Here is a 15,689-nt window from a genome sequence, read left to right on the forward strand (position 1 = left end):
AGCTCAGGCTAGGAGGAGACCCCAGAAGAGACAAACAAGGGGAGTTGTCTCTCTGGGAAGGGCCTGGGGAAGGTAGATTGAAAGAGACGCAGAAGGAGCCAGCTGGCTATGGCATGGGGGCTGAGAGAGGGCCTGTAAGTAGCAGGAAGATCCCTAAGGGAAGCTGCCAGAGTCCCCAAGGAGGGGAGGCAGTAGGGAAAACCTGCTGGGAGAAAGCTGCATCAGAGAAGCTCTGTAGGACTCAGGAGTAGGGGCTAAAAAGCAGATGGCTTCATGCAGTCCAAGAAGGGTGGAATAATTTTTGGTTTAGATATTTATTTTGATATACAGTTGGGCATTTTGTTACCCTGGAAGGGATTTAGGCTGCCTGTTTCTCAGCTGGAAGACTGAATGGTGTATGAAGACAGATGACTTGCAAGGGTACTGGAGGAGAAAAGCCCTGCACAAATTGCACCGTAACACAATGGGGTGCACTGATGGTATGTGTGCGCATCTTCACAGGGCCAGTGAATACTTAGAGAGAGGCCAACCTATGCTGGTGATTCATAGATTTTAAGGCCAGAAGAGATCCTTGGATGATTTTATGCCCAGTGGCAGTGAGGTGTTAAAAATACACACCTGTAGCACAGAGTATCTTCAGGCAGTCAAACAGGAAAAATAATTCATTCATACAATGAATAATACCAGACGTCCAAGCTCCTTCTGCCTTCTTATTGACAGGGTAAGAGATGGAAGGCTACAATGTGTTCTGAAAGATAACAAGTAGTGAAGAGATTGTAGCTGCTGCCTGTATAGGCACTCAGCATGACAATATCTGCGCTGGTCTTGACCCCAGCATCAGCATAAAGAGCTGGAGAAGAGACAGAGTGAGGTAGGGCACTGAGAATAAGGATTTAGTTACTCAGCCTTATGGCAAGGACAAGGAAACAAGAAGTATTAGAGATACAGGGCCAAATGCACCCTTATGCTTCCATGAGTTGCATTCTAAGTGCACAGAAAGGCACAGCAAGGTGAGGACCAACCCCATGACTTGCATGATCCTGCTGACTGCCTTGAGTGAGATAGCTATGGAGAGGGTGGGACCATGGATGGCCTCTCCCCACCCTTTCATTTCCCCTCATCGGCCCTGGGTAGTCCAGGAATAAATTTAATGCCACCGACCTTGGATCATTAACTCCTATGAGTTCCCACTCCCCCTCGGTGGATTCCCTAGAGGGAGGTCAGTGGAAGCTGGGGACAACATAACAGCACAGCTCCTGCAGCCAGTATAAAGATATAGAGCCTCCGTCAGCTTTTTCAGGGATCTGTGGGTGTTGGAAGGCTTAAATCCTGTCTCACTTTGAGAAGTGAGACAGGGAAAAGTGTGCCCTTTTCTTACTGACAGAATGTTCAATAAGAGGCCCTGCAAATCCATATGTATTATTGTATGGTTTTTCTGTTACTTCTGTAAAGGAATCTGTAGTGAGGACAATTGTAAACACAAAAAGACACAATTCAGCCCAGGTGTCACTATGTATATATGTGATAAAATATAAGAGGGAGGAAGGGCTGTTAGTCAGAGACCAAAGTTACTCTGGAAAAGACTTGTGAATGTTAATGTTACACCGTTCCTAAGAATGCCACTCTTCATACACAGGGCAACTCCCTAGATGGTAAAAGTGTCACAATATCTTTATATTGAACAGGAAAATGTAGTTTAGGTTACTGGCTCCTACCAATACACAATCATTAACCAAAGCACAGATTGTAGACATCTGGCCATGTCTCTGTTGAAGTACTTGTCAATGGCTGAGTGAAATGGAGCATGTAGATGCTTTTGCTTTTTTTTCTTGCCATTCTCCCCCTTTTTAGATATAGGCAGGCTATCCAGGGAAGTCCACTATATCTATACCAGTGGATTCTAGAGAACTCAAGATTCTTTACTGTATTCAGAACTCTGGTTCTGGCTGTGATACAGCTGTGACAAATGATGACTGTTCTCTAACATTATTTACTTACCATGCAGCATTGCACTTAAGACTTATCTTCATTGCTGCTGGTGGCATTGTTACAAAGACAATGACCTTATTTAGAGCAACCAGGGTTTTGTGCCTCATGTTCTTAAATATAAAACAGAAAATCTTTCCAAGTAATACCATTGACCCATTCAAATTACATATAGGAATCACTTCACCTGTAGGGTGAACAGTGAAAACTGTTTCTCTGTTTTCCATAGTATGCAGTAGTTCAGTACTCCACCCAGCTGAAAATTCAGGGTGAATTTTTAGATAGACCCAACATATTTATCTAAACTGTAATTCTACCAAGTGTATAGATGAAAACACCAAACTGAAACTGGATACATTTTCTTGGATCACTTATTAAATCCAATCTCTTTATTTGCTTCCACTCCAGCACACCCCTTAGCCTTTGATGTTACTAAACCTCCAAAGTTTGTGAACATTTGTTAGTCCCTTGTTTGCTTATACATTTTCTTGTAAGGTCTGCTCTTTCTTTTATTATTTCCTGGCTCAACTGAGTGTTTCCATAATTCACATAAATCAATATATACTTATGCTTATTTCACTTCAAGAGTGAAAACCAGAAGCATACAAGCAGCCTCATGAAATGTGGCTGTCTAGCAGAATACCTGCATGCATGCATTGCCAGTCACAGGTATCACTGCGGAGGGAGAGAGGCAGTGTATGTGGTGCATACACAACTATGTACTACACATGCAGAACCTTCCTTGCTTTTCAAAAATCTTGTATGCACTAAGAACCGCATAGTGAGTAGTCATTTATCAATTCACTTTTTTTTTAGAGCCTCGAGCCCCATTTTGATGTTTTTTGAGACATAAATATCTTTAGGCAGGCAAATTATTCCAGTACAAAACAAACCCTTAACATCCAGCGAAGCAAATATTGAAGAATCAAGCTATTGCCTCCAGTAGCAATTATCAGTCCTGCCATGAGTACCCTGGCTTAGAAGAGGGCTCTTGGAGTTAGAACAAATATGCGTATACTGTGCATTGCAGTGGCAGAAATGGTATTGCTCCTCTATTCTTTGATGGGAGAACACTTTTTCTTAAGAGTAAGTGAACGATATATTGCGGACAATAGGGCTAGTACCCACTGAAAAATACTATGAGAGAAAGGAAAGGAGTACTTGTGGCACCTTATAGACTAACAAATTTATTTGAGCATAAGCTTTCGTGAGCTACTTATGCTCAAATAAATTTGTTAGTCTCTAAGGTGCTACAAATACTCCTTTTCTTTATGCGAATACAGAGTAACACGGCCGCTACTCTGAAACCTATGAGAGAAAGGTGTGATAAGAATAAAAATATTTAGATTTATAGTTGACGCAGTTAATATCCTCTATTGTTAAGGTAACAAAAACATTTCCATTATACCCTTTTGTTTCTAGGCTCTCATAATTTTTGGAAACATTCTCATCTTGAGCAGGTAACTGATATAACCTCACACTAGTGATGGTGGTAATAGCTTCTGCTTTATGGGACTATCCCAGTAGTTGAATGGTGATGAAACAGCTGTGAAATTCTTAACTCTGACCTTTTGAATACACAAGTTTGAAATGAAGAGTGCCTAGGAGACCGCACTCATGGATATCTCGCCTCTGGTGGCTCAGTCAAGGATAGCAGCCTCATCATTCCAGATTATGGATATGCCTATTTTATATGCTAGTTCAGCCCACCTTTTTTTTTCAGTGAAAAATGCAGATTCAGCAACACTAAATCATTTTGTGAACTTGTCGGTAGTGCTGAGTTGTTCATTTTGAGGGGGACAATCAAAAAGAATCTAAACATTTAGACATTTTGAAAATGAAACATTTCAGTTTTTTATTTGAGACAAACTTTTGTTTCAAAATGTCCGTATTGTTTTAAAATTCACAACCTATTAAAATGGTAGAAATTGAAGCCAAAAGTTTAGATTTTGCTGAAATGAAACACTTTATTCAACCTGAAAATGAATTTTTTTTTGACTTTTCAAAATTGCCACTGAATTAAAAAAATCTGTTGTTCATCCCGCTCTGGTTACATGTCCCCTCTGTGACAATCCACAGAGAATAGGACTCTGTTAGGGTCTGCACCTATGTAACCTGAGACCCAGGAGGGAGGTGCAACCAGGTGACACCTTTTGTCTGGGAAGCAGGACAAAGAGAAGGAGGAGGAGCAAGGGGGCTGGGGGATGTCGAAGGTCGGATCGCTGTTAGCTTGGCAGTCTGCTTGTGGGGGGGACTGGAAGAGGGGGAGTCTAGGCTGTCTGACCCAGGAGTCCCCAAGATGGACTTGGCTGAAAGTCACTGATTTCTGTGATAGCAAGCTCTGTTCTATGCTATGTTCCTGTCAACTAATAAACCCTTCTGTTCTACATGCTGGCTGAGTGTCACTGCTGGCTGAAGAGCTCGGGTGCAGGGCCCTCTGGCTTCTCTAGCAGTCCTGCCCGGGCAGACTTGCTGTGGGAAGCACACGGTGTGGAAGGGGATGCTGAATGCTCCGAGGTCAGACCCTGGAAGGTCAAAGCTGTGTAAGGTTATTGCTCTGGAGACAGTATGCTGAGAGAGAGGAGGCATGCTACACCAGAGTCCTGACTGGCTTTGTATGGAGTAGTTCCAGAGAATTGACCTGGTAACTCCGTGACACATGCCTAATATACTATATGCAGTTTTGGAATTAAGAGCATTAATTTCTGCCCAGCCCTGGCGGTGGTGAATTTATGACCTGAAATAAGAGTTTAGATTTCCTTTATCTTACACAACTGCAAAGGACATTAGCCAAACCATCATTCAATCCTTTGATGGCATTTTGTCTGTTGGAATCTGAATATTTTTAAAATCAGGTAATAGAGAGGAATGAATGTAGATAATTGTTCTATAAAGAAAAGGGTAAAGAGCCATATATATATGTCTAAAACACAAATGACTCTTTCTTTCCCACCCAGTGTGCCGCTCAAAGGCTGCAGATGAGGAAAGGAGCCACAAAGCACGCAGGGCCCGGGATGAATATCGACGGCAATCCTTACGAGCCATCCAGAAAGGAAAAGTGGCTGGCTTGAGTAACCTGTTCAAGGGGACCAGCCTGAATAATGAACCCGTGATAAAGCTGAATAGCAACAATCCTAGCCCACTAATGACGCTCACTACACCAGCCAGGTTCGTTCTTATTGTAGGTGACTCAAAAAAATTGATCCTCCATTCATGTGCTTTCCACCTCCATTTTAATAAGTGCTTCTTTTCTTTTCTTTTTTGTTTTTTCGTTTTATTTGAGATTCTCCACAGTGTTGCTCTTGACCCTGAATAGAAAGGGGATATTTTAAAAAGATCAAAATGCACTGAGTGCATAATGTCAATTAAATGGTGTTTGTTTTTAAAAGGACCTTGTCGCATCTACAAAAAGATGGGTCTTTAAAACGTCAATGATTTGATACGAATGCAAGGCTGGGATAGAGAATCAAACAAATTCTCAAGCAAATCTTAGCCCTGCAGCCTAGAAATAACTGCTGCTTAAAAGCTCTTTGACACACTTTACAGAGGTGACAACCTCCTAATTTCAGTAGTTTTGAGTTTCTTATGGCAAAATCAAGGGTCTTCTGAGTTTTTTTACCTATTGATCCTTCATCTTTTTCTTTCGTAAACCACGTGGATTCCAGAAGTGAAAAACAACGAACACTGCATCCCATCTGCTCTGAAATTTATCAGTTGCTCCTTGTGGGTTTATATGTCATCTGACATTATTAATTAGGCTTGGTAAGATGAACAAGATAACATGAAGTGGGAAAGGTGGTAAAGTAAAAAAAAAAAAAGCACATTCAGGGAAGAAAGAGTAATTCAACTTTTATTTTCCCTTTTACTGCCAAGTCTTGCAATTACCAGTCAATGTGCTTGTGATGTCTGGCAGTCCAGCAGCACCAAAAGGATTTCAGTCCCTTCCTGCTTGGGTTTTATGTTCTGTTCTGACAAGCAATCTCTTTGTCTTGTTATGTGAGATATGGAAACTCACTGCAGATGGGTTGTTGAAATTCCCAGTTTGAGGAATCAAAATTGCTCTGTCTGAAATGTGGTGGGATCACTACACTCGCCATCAAGCCACTTGTCAAAACAATCTTCTCATTATTTTTATTTTCTCAAACCACTTACATCAAAGCATCTTCTCTGAAATAAAGTAATAAACACCCTATAAAGATAGTAAATTTTGGCTATAATTCAGCCTGAAGTTTCCAGCTTTCTAAACGGAATTATTTACTACAGAATTGGGTGTTTTTTTGGTGTGAATTACTTACAAGTAGGGCTGAGAAGACCTGAAAAAAGTTTGGATCCTTATCCAGCCCTTGTCCAAAGCTGTTTATCCATCTCCAAGTCGCATCTATGTTTAAAAATTGATATTGTTTGTTTTTCGTATCTTTTAAGGTATCTTTTTGTCATTGTGTATGACTAGATTGTGACTCAGACTACATACCTGCTGAAGGGAATCAGGGGAGTAAGAAGTCTCCTTAAACCCTTGTACAGGCTACCCAGATCTTGGATCTGCATGCACAGGAATAACAGCTACTTTGTACAGGTATACTCCCCATATGGGGGGCAGGTGGGTGAGCAGAGAGAGAGAAGGGGAAGAGTCAAAGTATTGCTCCTCCAGTGAGGTGGCAAGTGCAGCTAAGCAGGCATGTGATGTGTTGTAATCTGCTGCTGGTGTGGGACATCTGTGGATTACTGCTTCTTGGAGCAAGAGAAAGGGGGTTAGCACAGTATCTCTAGAGGGATGAGTGTGAGTCACAGTGCTTCCTGAGGTTAATCCTGGACTGGTGCAAATTTGTGCACTGCCTCTTCAGTTCAGGGCTGCCTAAAGTCACAGTAAAATGATGTTATTTCTCTGTGTGATCCCTATTTCTTTCGCCTTCTATGTTCTTTGGAAAGCTTGTCTCGGTTTTTATTTCCTCCCCTCGTCCTTCTTTCCTGTCTATTTTTCCCTGCTGATTTTCTCTGTGTGTTGAAGCATTTTGTTTCTTTTACTAATCGTCATTTGTCTCTATCTGTGTGGTTGGGTTTTTTTTCGTCCTGCCCCTACCATGCTTACTTTGTCTACTGTAGTTGTGTAGAAATCGACTGGGAGAAAATCTCATGATTTGGCCCTAGGCAGAAAATTGCTATAAAACCAGCCCTTTTAATTCATGCTCAAACAGTTCCCACAAGGCTATTTTGGAGTACTGTTTATCTTCTGCTCTTAAACAGAATCAAAGAGAAGAGAACTCTGGACTTTTGGGTCCAGGAGTGGGTAAACTGTCTAGGCGACCCATATAAAATCTTTAAAAGCAGCAATATCTGGGGAATTAACATTGCCTCCATGTGTAGTTGCTTTCTTCTCTGTATGGATAGCACTGTAATCTCTCTGTTATCATAATGTCAGAGCATCTTTTCCATGTACTTAATTTGAATACTTTGGTATTGGTTTGCATATATTTCTGTGTTTGCATTGTTTTTATTTTACTTTTTTTCTGCCTACAAAAATAGGTATTTGGGAATAATTTTTGGTTGCTTATTGTGTTTTTTCAGCAAAGATTTATCTAATTGTGCAAGTTGCATGCTCTTAAAACACACCAGATGTTATAAAAGATAGTTCCTTTGATCTCTGCCTTCACAAGTTCAGAGGCCATTTTCAGAGGGTGGGAAAGAGGGATCCAGAAGGGGGAAGTTTCGGGGTCCTGAGAAGAAAGCATGCATAAATGGGCAGTAGTATATTTCATCTATCGGAGTTCCTTTCCCCTTCCTCACTGGGTTCCATCTTTTGGTTCAAATGGGTCAGGCTCAGTTGAGTGTGGAAGAGCTCTTTACCCTCTGGGGCTCTGCAACATCCACATCCTCCTCTTAAACAAGCTGACTTTCATGTTGCAGTTATGTGGTCCCTTCCTCCAGATGTTGAGAGGTGTCCATTGTCATTTGTGGGGTGGTGATGGGGTCACAACTCAGTATGGCATCTAGCTCCACATAGTAGTGGCAGTCCTTGAGGACAGCTCCAGATTTTTTGTCCCCTCCTTTGTCTTTTGGTAGGATTGATGCAGTTCTTCTCTCTTTGCCAGACAGTGCTAATTGTCCCTGTTGTACCTCTGGCCTTTGCAATATCCAAATAAACATCTTTATTTCTGTAGCAGTTCCACATCTGGGCTTGCACTGCCCCTCTACTCTCACAGGCTGATGAAATCCAGGAACTCTTTCCTGACAGGCAACAGCATGAGGTTTACCTGAGCTTTTTTTTAGCTATAGCTTTACCTGGAATAATACCTGAATTCTAGTATACCAAAGGTAGGCTAACAGGATGAGAGGAATTTCCAAACATATTGGGGATTTTAAGGGGTGGGGAAGCTTCCCCTAGGCAGCAGAGTTCAAAAATTTTGAGAAAAGCAGTCACTGCTGTGGGATCAGGGGTTTTGTGGTTCTTTTGCCGGAGGATAGTTTGTACTGGTACAGGTAATGCAGCATCCACACAGGCATTGTACTGATGAAATGGTGCTGGTACAGGATTTATGCCATTTGGGAGGTGGTTTAGCTTGAATGGGTTTTGCTGGCAGGACTCAAAACTGAGAATGGATGCGTGCAAGGATGTGTCAACAGAAGGGAAAACTGGTAAAACCTTGTAGTGTAGACCAAGCCTTAGAGCATATCTGACTGATATTCTGACTTCGATCTCTGTCTCGCCACTTGAACTGAGACTCCTTGGGGTCAACTTTAGGTGTTCTGCCATTTACACTAAAGGTCTAATTCTGCTTCTGTTGAAATCAGCAGCCAAACTGCCATTGACTTCAGTGGAAGCAGGACCCAGAACCCTGAGGAGGATATCCATCAGATGTCAAGGGTACCCAGTATTCTCTTGCATGGCCTCCAATCACTAGAGAGCAAGCTCATCATTATCGAATACTACTGGATCTAGTTTGTTTTGTTGGTTCTTGGTTGTCTGGTAGGTTATAGTGGTGCTTTTTTGTAACTGTCCAGTTGATATCCTGATTCTGAAGGAGTTGTAATTCAAAACAATATTAGTTGCAGCACTTACTCAGGTTGCCTGCAAATATGGATCATTAAATGATAGCTCCATTACAGGCAGAGCACAAGATGTGAGAGCTAGAAAAATGCAGTGAGCTAAACAGAAATGGAGGACTTATAAGATGTATAAGTAGGGACATAAGACCTGTGGCGCAGTAGTAGAAGTAGGGGGAAGGAAAGGCACCTCAGAGTAACATTCCAGAGAAATGTTTTCTCTCCATATTTTCCTGTGGTCAAGGAATGCCAGTCACATTGGCTGAATCAGGGGATGCAGGGGATTCAAACAAAAGGTAAAAAGTAGGTTTTTTTTGACTGCAAATAATACTCTCTTGTCTATGAAAAATTAAAAGAAATCGGAGTGAATAATAGAGCAGGTTGAACATTTTCCATTAAATCTTATTCACAGAAAATGGGTATTGGACAAAACTGAAGTTTTGGTGATGGAATTTCTTTTGTCAAAAATGTTTGGATTTTTATGAGAAAACAAATCCGTACCTTCCCAACCCAGAAGAAATCTGATTATTCAATGAAATTCAAAAAAATTGATAAGTGGGGGAAAAACAGTTGTTTTTGTTAAACAATTTTTTTTTTTTGCTGTGTGAAGGAAAATATTCCCAGTGAACTCTAGTGATTAGCCCCTGTTTCCCCTACTCTATGATCATGGTGCAAGTTATTTTTTGTACTACAACTGCATGACATATATCTCCCATTGTTTGTATTTTAAATGTAGGAAAGCTTGGGAGCGTCCTTCTAGACCCATTTCCAGAGAAATCCTCATTCATTGGTTCAAGGAGGAGCAGCTTCCACGACGTGCTGGGTTTGAGAGGAACACCTGTGCTGTTGCGCCCTGGTTTCATGGTAATTCAGCTATCTTTATTCTTTCATATAATTGAGCCTGAAGGACATTCTGGGTTGAAGTGGTGGGTTACAAAATATCCTTTTTTTTTTTTTCCGTAAAGGAACACAATAGGCACTCTCAATCACATCACTAGTCAGGAATAATCTTGTTCACCTTCCTTACAGAGGTTGGTATAAAATGCGTTGCTGACTGACAAGTAATATCTATCCATTATCTTTATCATAGAGAGACTATTCCTCCCCATTTTCTTTTCTTCTGTTTTGTAGTCCAATTTGTGACACTTACCAGTTGTCCTCCTATTTCTCAGCATTATCAGAGCCTGAACTGCACAAATGGAGATCTTGAACATCCGATGAAGTGAGCTGTAGCTCACGAAAGCTTATGCTCAAATACATTTGTTAGTCTCTAAGGTGCCACAAGTACTCCTTTTCTTTTTTGGAAATACAGACAAACACGGCTGCTACTCTGAAACCTGAAATTTGGGACAGGCGTGTGTGTATGTGTAACACTGATAGACCTCGGTCGTTGGCTGGCAGGATCGAACCTGGGACCTCTGGAGCTTAGTACATGAGCCTCTACAGCATGAGTGAAAAGCCAACTTGCTGTTAGCTAAGGCTGTAGAGCAAACTCATTAAACTCTCTCTCTCTCTAAGTGGTCTCAGTGTCACTAGATGGGATAGAACACCACACCCCAAAAGGTGTATGGGTTACATGTGCGCACATGCAAATCTCATTTTCATCTTGCATTACAAACACAGTTTATACTTGCTGTAATTATATAGGTGGGAACCAAGCATTCTGGCCATTAGTATAAAGCATAGCTGACACAAAAACTTCTATTTATGAGCTTGAATGTATTTTAGATCCAAGTCACAATACTCTTTTCCTCTGAACGTTAGCAATTAGAGCATTATAGTAGGTGTGGTGGGCTGACCTTTGTTTGACCCCAATTGTTGTTTCTTATTATGGAGTTGTGTTTTTAGAGAATCCCTCACTTTCCTTGAGAGCTCTTTGAAAGGTGAGCCTCCCTCACTTCCTGCTTATCAAGGCATAAATAAGTTAAATGTGCATATGGAGAATCATACCTCAACTAATCATCCGTTACAAGCAAGAAATGAAGAAATACAATTATGGACAGCTCTTGTCTGTCTCCAGGTTGTGATTCCAAATCTTTCTCACTATACATAAGTTCTTAATTAAATATTTAAGAACATATCAGCTGGCTGCTATTTTCAATGGCTTGGTGCTTCAAACAAAAAGAAAGAAGTGGCTAGCTCATAAATATTATACATTTCCATTTTTTATGAGCAGTAATACAGATGAAAGATGGGCCTGTAGATACAGATATTTGACATGGGATTTCTCTAAGAGTTAGTTAATGCAATACTTGTATTTTTTGTAGTTTACAGTATATGGAGAAGGGCCTCTTAGGTGACAAAGCATGGCTCTCGGTTGTGCCAAGGTTTTAGATTGATGTGGTAGAATCATAGAATCATAGAATATCAGGGTTGGAAGGGACCCCAGAGGGTCATCTAGTCCAACCCCCTGCTCAAAGCAGGACCAAGTCCCAGTTAAATCATCCTAGCCAGGGCTTTGTCAAGCCTGACCTTAAAAACCTCTAAGGAAGGAGATTCTACCACCTCCCTAGGTAACGCATTCCAGTGTTTCACCACCCTCTTAGTGAAAAAGTTTTTCCTAATATCCAATCTAAACCTCCCCCATTGCAACTTGAGACCATTACTCCTCGTTCTGTCATCTGCTACCATTGAGAACAGTCTAGAGCCATCCTCTTTGAAACCCCCTTTCAGGTAGTTGAAAGCAGCTATCAAATCCCCCCTCATTCTTCTCTTCTGCAGACTAAACAATCCCAGCTCCCTCAGCCTCTCCTCATAAGTCATGTGCTCTAGACCCCTAATCATTTTTGTTGCCCTTCGCTGTACTCTTTCCAATTTATCCACATCCTTCTTGTAGTGTGGGGCCCAAAACTGGACACAGTACTCCAGATGAGGCCTCACCAGTGTCGAATAGAGGGGAACGATCACGTCCCTCGATCTGCTCGCTATGCCCCTACTTATACATCCCAAAATGCCATTGGCCTTCTTGGCAACAAGGGCACACTGCTGACTCATATCCAGCTTCTCGTCCACTGTCACCCCTAGGTCCTTTTCCGCAGAACTGCTGCCGAGCCATTCGGTCCCTAGTCTGTAGCGGTGCATTGGATTCTTCCATCCTAAGTGCAGGACCCTGCACTTATCCTTATTGAACCTCATTAGATTTCTTTGGCCCAATCTTCCAATTTGTCTAGGTCCTTCTGTATCCTATCCCTCCCCTCCAGCGTATCTACCACTCCTCCCAGTTTAGTATCATCCGCAAATTTGCTGAGAGTGCAATCCACACCATCCTCCAGATCATTTATGAAGATATTGAACAAAACGGGCCCCAGGACCGACCCCTGGGGCACTCCACTTGACACCGGCTGCCAACTAGACATGGAGCCATTGATCACTACCCGTTGAGCCCGACAATCTAGCCAGCTTTCTACCCACCTTATAGTGCATTCATCCAGCCCATACTTCCTTAACTTGCTGACAAGAATGCTGTGGGAGACCGTGTCAAAAGCTTTGCTAAAGTCAAGAAACAATACATCCACTGCTTTCCCTTCATCCACAGAACCAGTAATCTCATCATAAAAGGCGATTAGATTAGTCAGGCATGACCTTCCCTTGGTGAATCCATGCTGACTGTTCCTGATCACTTTCCTCTCCTCTAAGTGCTTCAGGATTGATTCTTTGAGGACCTGCTCCATGATTTTTCCAGGGACCTAGGTGAGGCTGACCGGCCTGTAGTTCCCAGGATCCTCCTTCTTCCCTTTTTTAAAGATGGGCACTACATTAGCCTTTTTCCAGTCATCCGGGACTTCCCCCGTTCGCCACGAGTTTTCAAAGATAATGGCCAAGGGCTCTGCAATCACAGCCGCCAATTCCCTCAGCACTCTCGGATGCAATTCGTCCGGCCCCATGGACTTGTGCACGTCCAGCTTTTCTAAATAGTCCCTAACCACCTCTATCTCTACAGAGGGCTGGCCATCTCTTCCCCATTTTGTGATGCCCAGCACAGCAGTCTGGGAGCTGACCTTGTTAGTGAAAACAGAGGCAAAAAAAGCATTGAGTACATTAGCTTTTTCCACATCCTCTGTCACTAGCTTGCCTCCCTCATTCAGTAAGGGGCCCACACTTTCCTTGGCTTTCTTCTTGTTGCCAACATACCTGAAGAAACCCTTCTTGTTACTCTTGACATCTCTTGCTAGCTGCAGCTCCAGGTGCGATTTGGCCCTCCTGATATCTTTCCTACATGCCCGAGCAATATTTTTATACTCTTCCCTGGTCATATGTCCAACCTTCCACTTCTTGTAAGCTTCTTTTTATGTTTAAGATCCGCTAGGATTTCACCATTAAGCCAAGCTGGTCGCCTGCCATATTTACTATTCTTTCGACTCATCGGGATGGTTTGTCCCTGTAACCTCAACAGGGATTCCTTGAAATACAGCCAGCTCTCCTGGACTCCCTTCCCTTTCATGTTAGTCCCCCAGGGGATCCTGGCCATCTGTTCCCTGAGGGAGTCAAAGTCTGCTTTCCTGAAGTCCAGGGTCCGTATCCTGCTGCTTACCTTTCTTCCCTGCGTCAGGATCCTGAACTCAACCAACTCATGGTCACTGCCTCCCAGATTCCCATCCACTATTGCTTCCCCCACTAATTCTACCCAGTTTGTGAGCAGCAGGTCAAGAAAAGCGCTCCCCCTAGTTGGCTCCCCTAGCACTTGCACCAGGAAATTGTCCCCTACGCTTTCCAAAAACTTCCTGGATTGTCTATGCACCGCTGTATTGCTCTCCCAGCAGATATCAGGAAAATTAAAGTCACCCATGAGAATCAGGGCATGCGATCTAGTAGCTTCCGTGAGTTGCCGGAAGAAAGCCTCATCCACCTCATCCCCCTGGTCCGGTGGTCTATAGCAGACTCCCACCATGACATCACTCTTGTTGCACACACTTCTAAACTTAATCCAGAGACACTCAGGTTTTTCCACAGTTTCGTACCGGAGCTCTGAGCAGTCATACTGCTCCCTTACATACAGTGCTACTCCCCCACCTTTTCTGCCCTGCCTGTCCTTCCTGAACAGTTTATAACCATCCATGACTGTACTCCAGTCATGTGAGTTATCCCACCAAGTCTCTGTTATTCCAATCACGTCATAATTCCTTGACATCACCAGGACCTCCAGTTCTCCCTGCTTGTTTCCAAGGCTTTGTGCATTTGTATATAAGCACTTGAGATAACCTGTTGATCGCCCCTCGTTCCCAGTATGAGGCAGGAGCCCTCCCCTCACAGACATTCCTGCCTGTGCTTCCTCCCGGTATCCCGCTTTCCCACTTACCTCAGGGCTTTGGTCTCCTTCCCCCGGTGAACCTAGTTTAAAGCCCTCCTCACTAGGTTAGCCAGCCTGCTGGCAAAGATGTTCTTCCCTCTCTTCGTAAGATGGAGCCCGTCTCTGCCCAGCACTCCTCCTTCATGGAACACCATCCCATGGTCAAAGAATCCAAAGCCTTCTCTCCGACACCACCTGCGTAGCCATTCGTTGACCTCCACGATTCGACGGTCCCTACCCAGTCCTTTTCCTTCCACGGGGAGGATGGACGAGAACACCACTTGTGCCTCCAACTCCTTTATCCTTCTTCCCAGAGCCACGTAGTCCGCAGTGATCCGCTCAAGGTCATTCTTGGCAGTATCATTGGTGCCCACGTGGAGAAGCAGGAAGGGGTAGCGATCCGAGGGCTTGATGAGTCTCGGCAGTCTCTCCGTCACATCACGAATCTTAGCCCCTGGCAAGCAGCAGACTTCTCGGTTTTCCCGGTCAGGGCGGCAGATAGATGACTCAGTCCCCCGGAGGAGAGAGTCCCCGACCACCACCACCCGCCTTCTCCTCTTGGGAGTGGTGGTCGTGGAACCCCCAACCTCAGGACATCGCATCTCATGCCTCCCAACCAGCGGAGTCTCCTTCCGCTTTCTCCCCCCAGACATATCATCTGGTCCACTCTCCGCATTGGTACCTGTGGAGAGAACATGAAAGCGGTTAGTTACCTGTGTCTGTGTTACTGGAACCCGGACATTCCGCTTACCTCTTCTGGAGGTCACATGTTGCCAAGCTTCTTCACTGGCCTCTTGGCTCCTCTGTGCAACCTGCTCTATATCTTTAGAGCTTTGTACCCCTAGAAGGCTATCCTGAGTTTGGTCCAGAAAATCCTCAGTCTCTCGTATACAACGCAGGGTCGTTACCTGTTGCTCCAGACCTTCAATCTTCTCTTCCAATATGGAGACCAGCTTGCACTTGGTAAATTTGCCCCAGTTTCCAGCAGCCTGGCTGCCACACCTTATAATTCACCTCCCCCACCACTTCGATCACTTCTTAAGAGTCCCTGCCGCGGGGCCAAAAGTTTACTCTCTGCTGTGGGCACCAGTACCATCACCCAGTCTCCAGGTTGGAACCATCAAATCTTTACTTGGTGGTTGTAATGGGTCTCCTGTGCTTTCTCCAATTGTTCCCATACAATGGGCGTAACTCTGGCAATATGATCTCTTATCTGCAGTACATACTCGACTATGTTCCTTCTGGGATTTGGCTCCTCTTCCTGGCTTCTCTGCCTATATCCAATATGCCCTGGGGGTGGCGCCTGTATAGTAGTTCGAATGGAGAGAAGCCTGTGGAGGCTTGCGGGACCGCCTGGATGGCAAACATGAGGTAAGGC

The 15,689-nt window shown here is 43.6% G+C and overlaps 1 protein-coding gene across 3 annotated transcripts in view; it reads left to right on the forward strand.

Moving 5' to 3' along the window:
- SH2D4B (SH2 domain containing 4B) overlaps positions 1-15,689 on the forward strand; it is a 112,657-nt gene that overhangs the window by 47,783 nt on the left and 49,185 nt on the right. For all 3 annotated transcript variants that reach the window (XM_043519134.1, XM_043519133.1, XM_038411490.1), the window contains exons 5-6: positions 4,944-5,154; positions 9,761-9,888. In XM_043519134.1, the coding sequence (XP_043375069.1) occupies positions 4,944-5,154; positions 9,761-9,888 (339 nt within the window). The remainder of the gene's footprint in view (positions 1-4,943; positions 5,155-9,760; positions 9,889-15,689) is intronic.

This window comes from Dermochelys coriacea, chromosome 7, assembly GCF_009764565.3.
Source record: "Dermochelys coriacea isolate rDerCor1 chromosome 7, rDerCor1.pri.v4, whole genome shotgun sequence".
Lineage (NCBI taxonomy): Eukaryota > Metazoa > Chordata > Testudines > Dermochelyidae > Dermochelys > Dermochelys coriacea.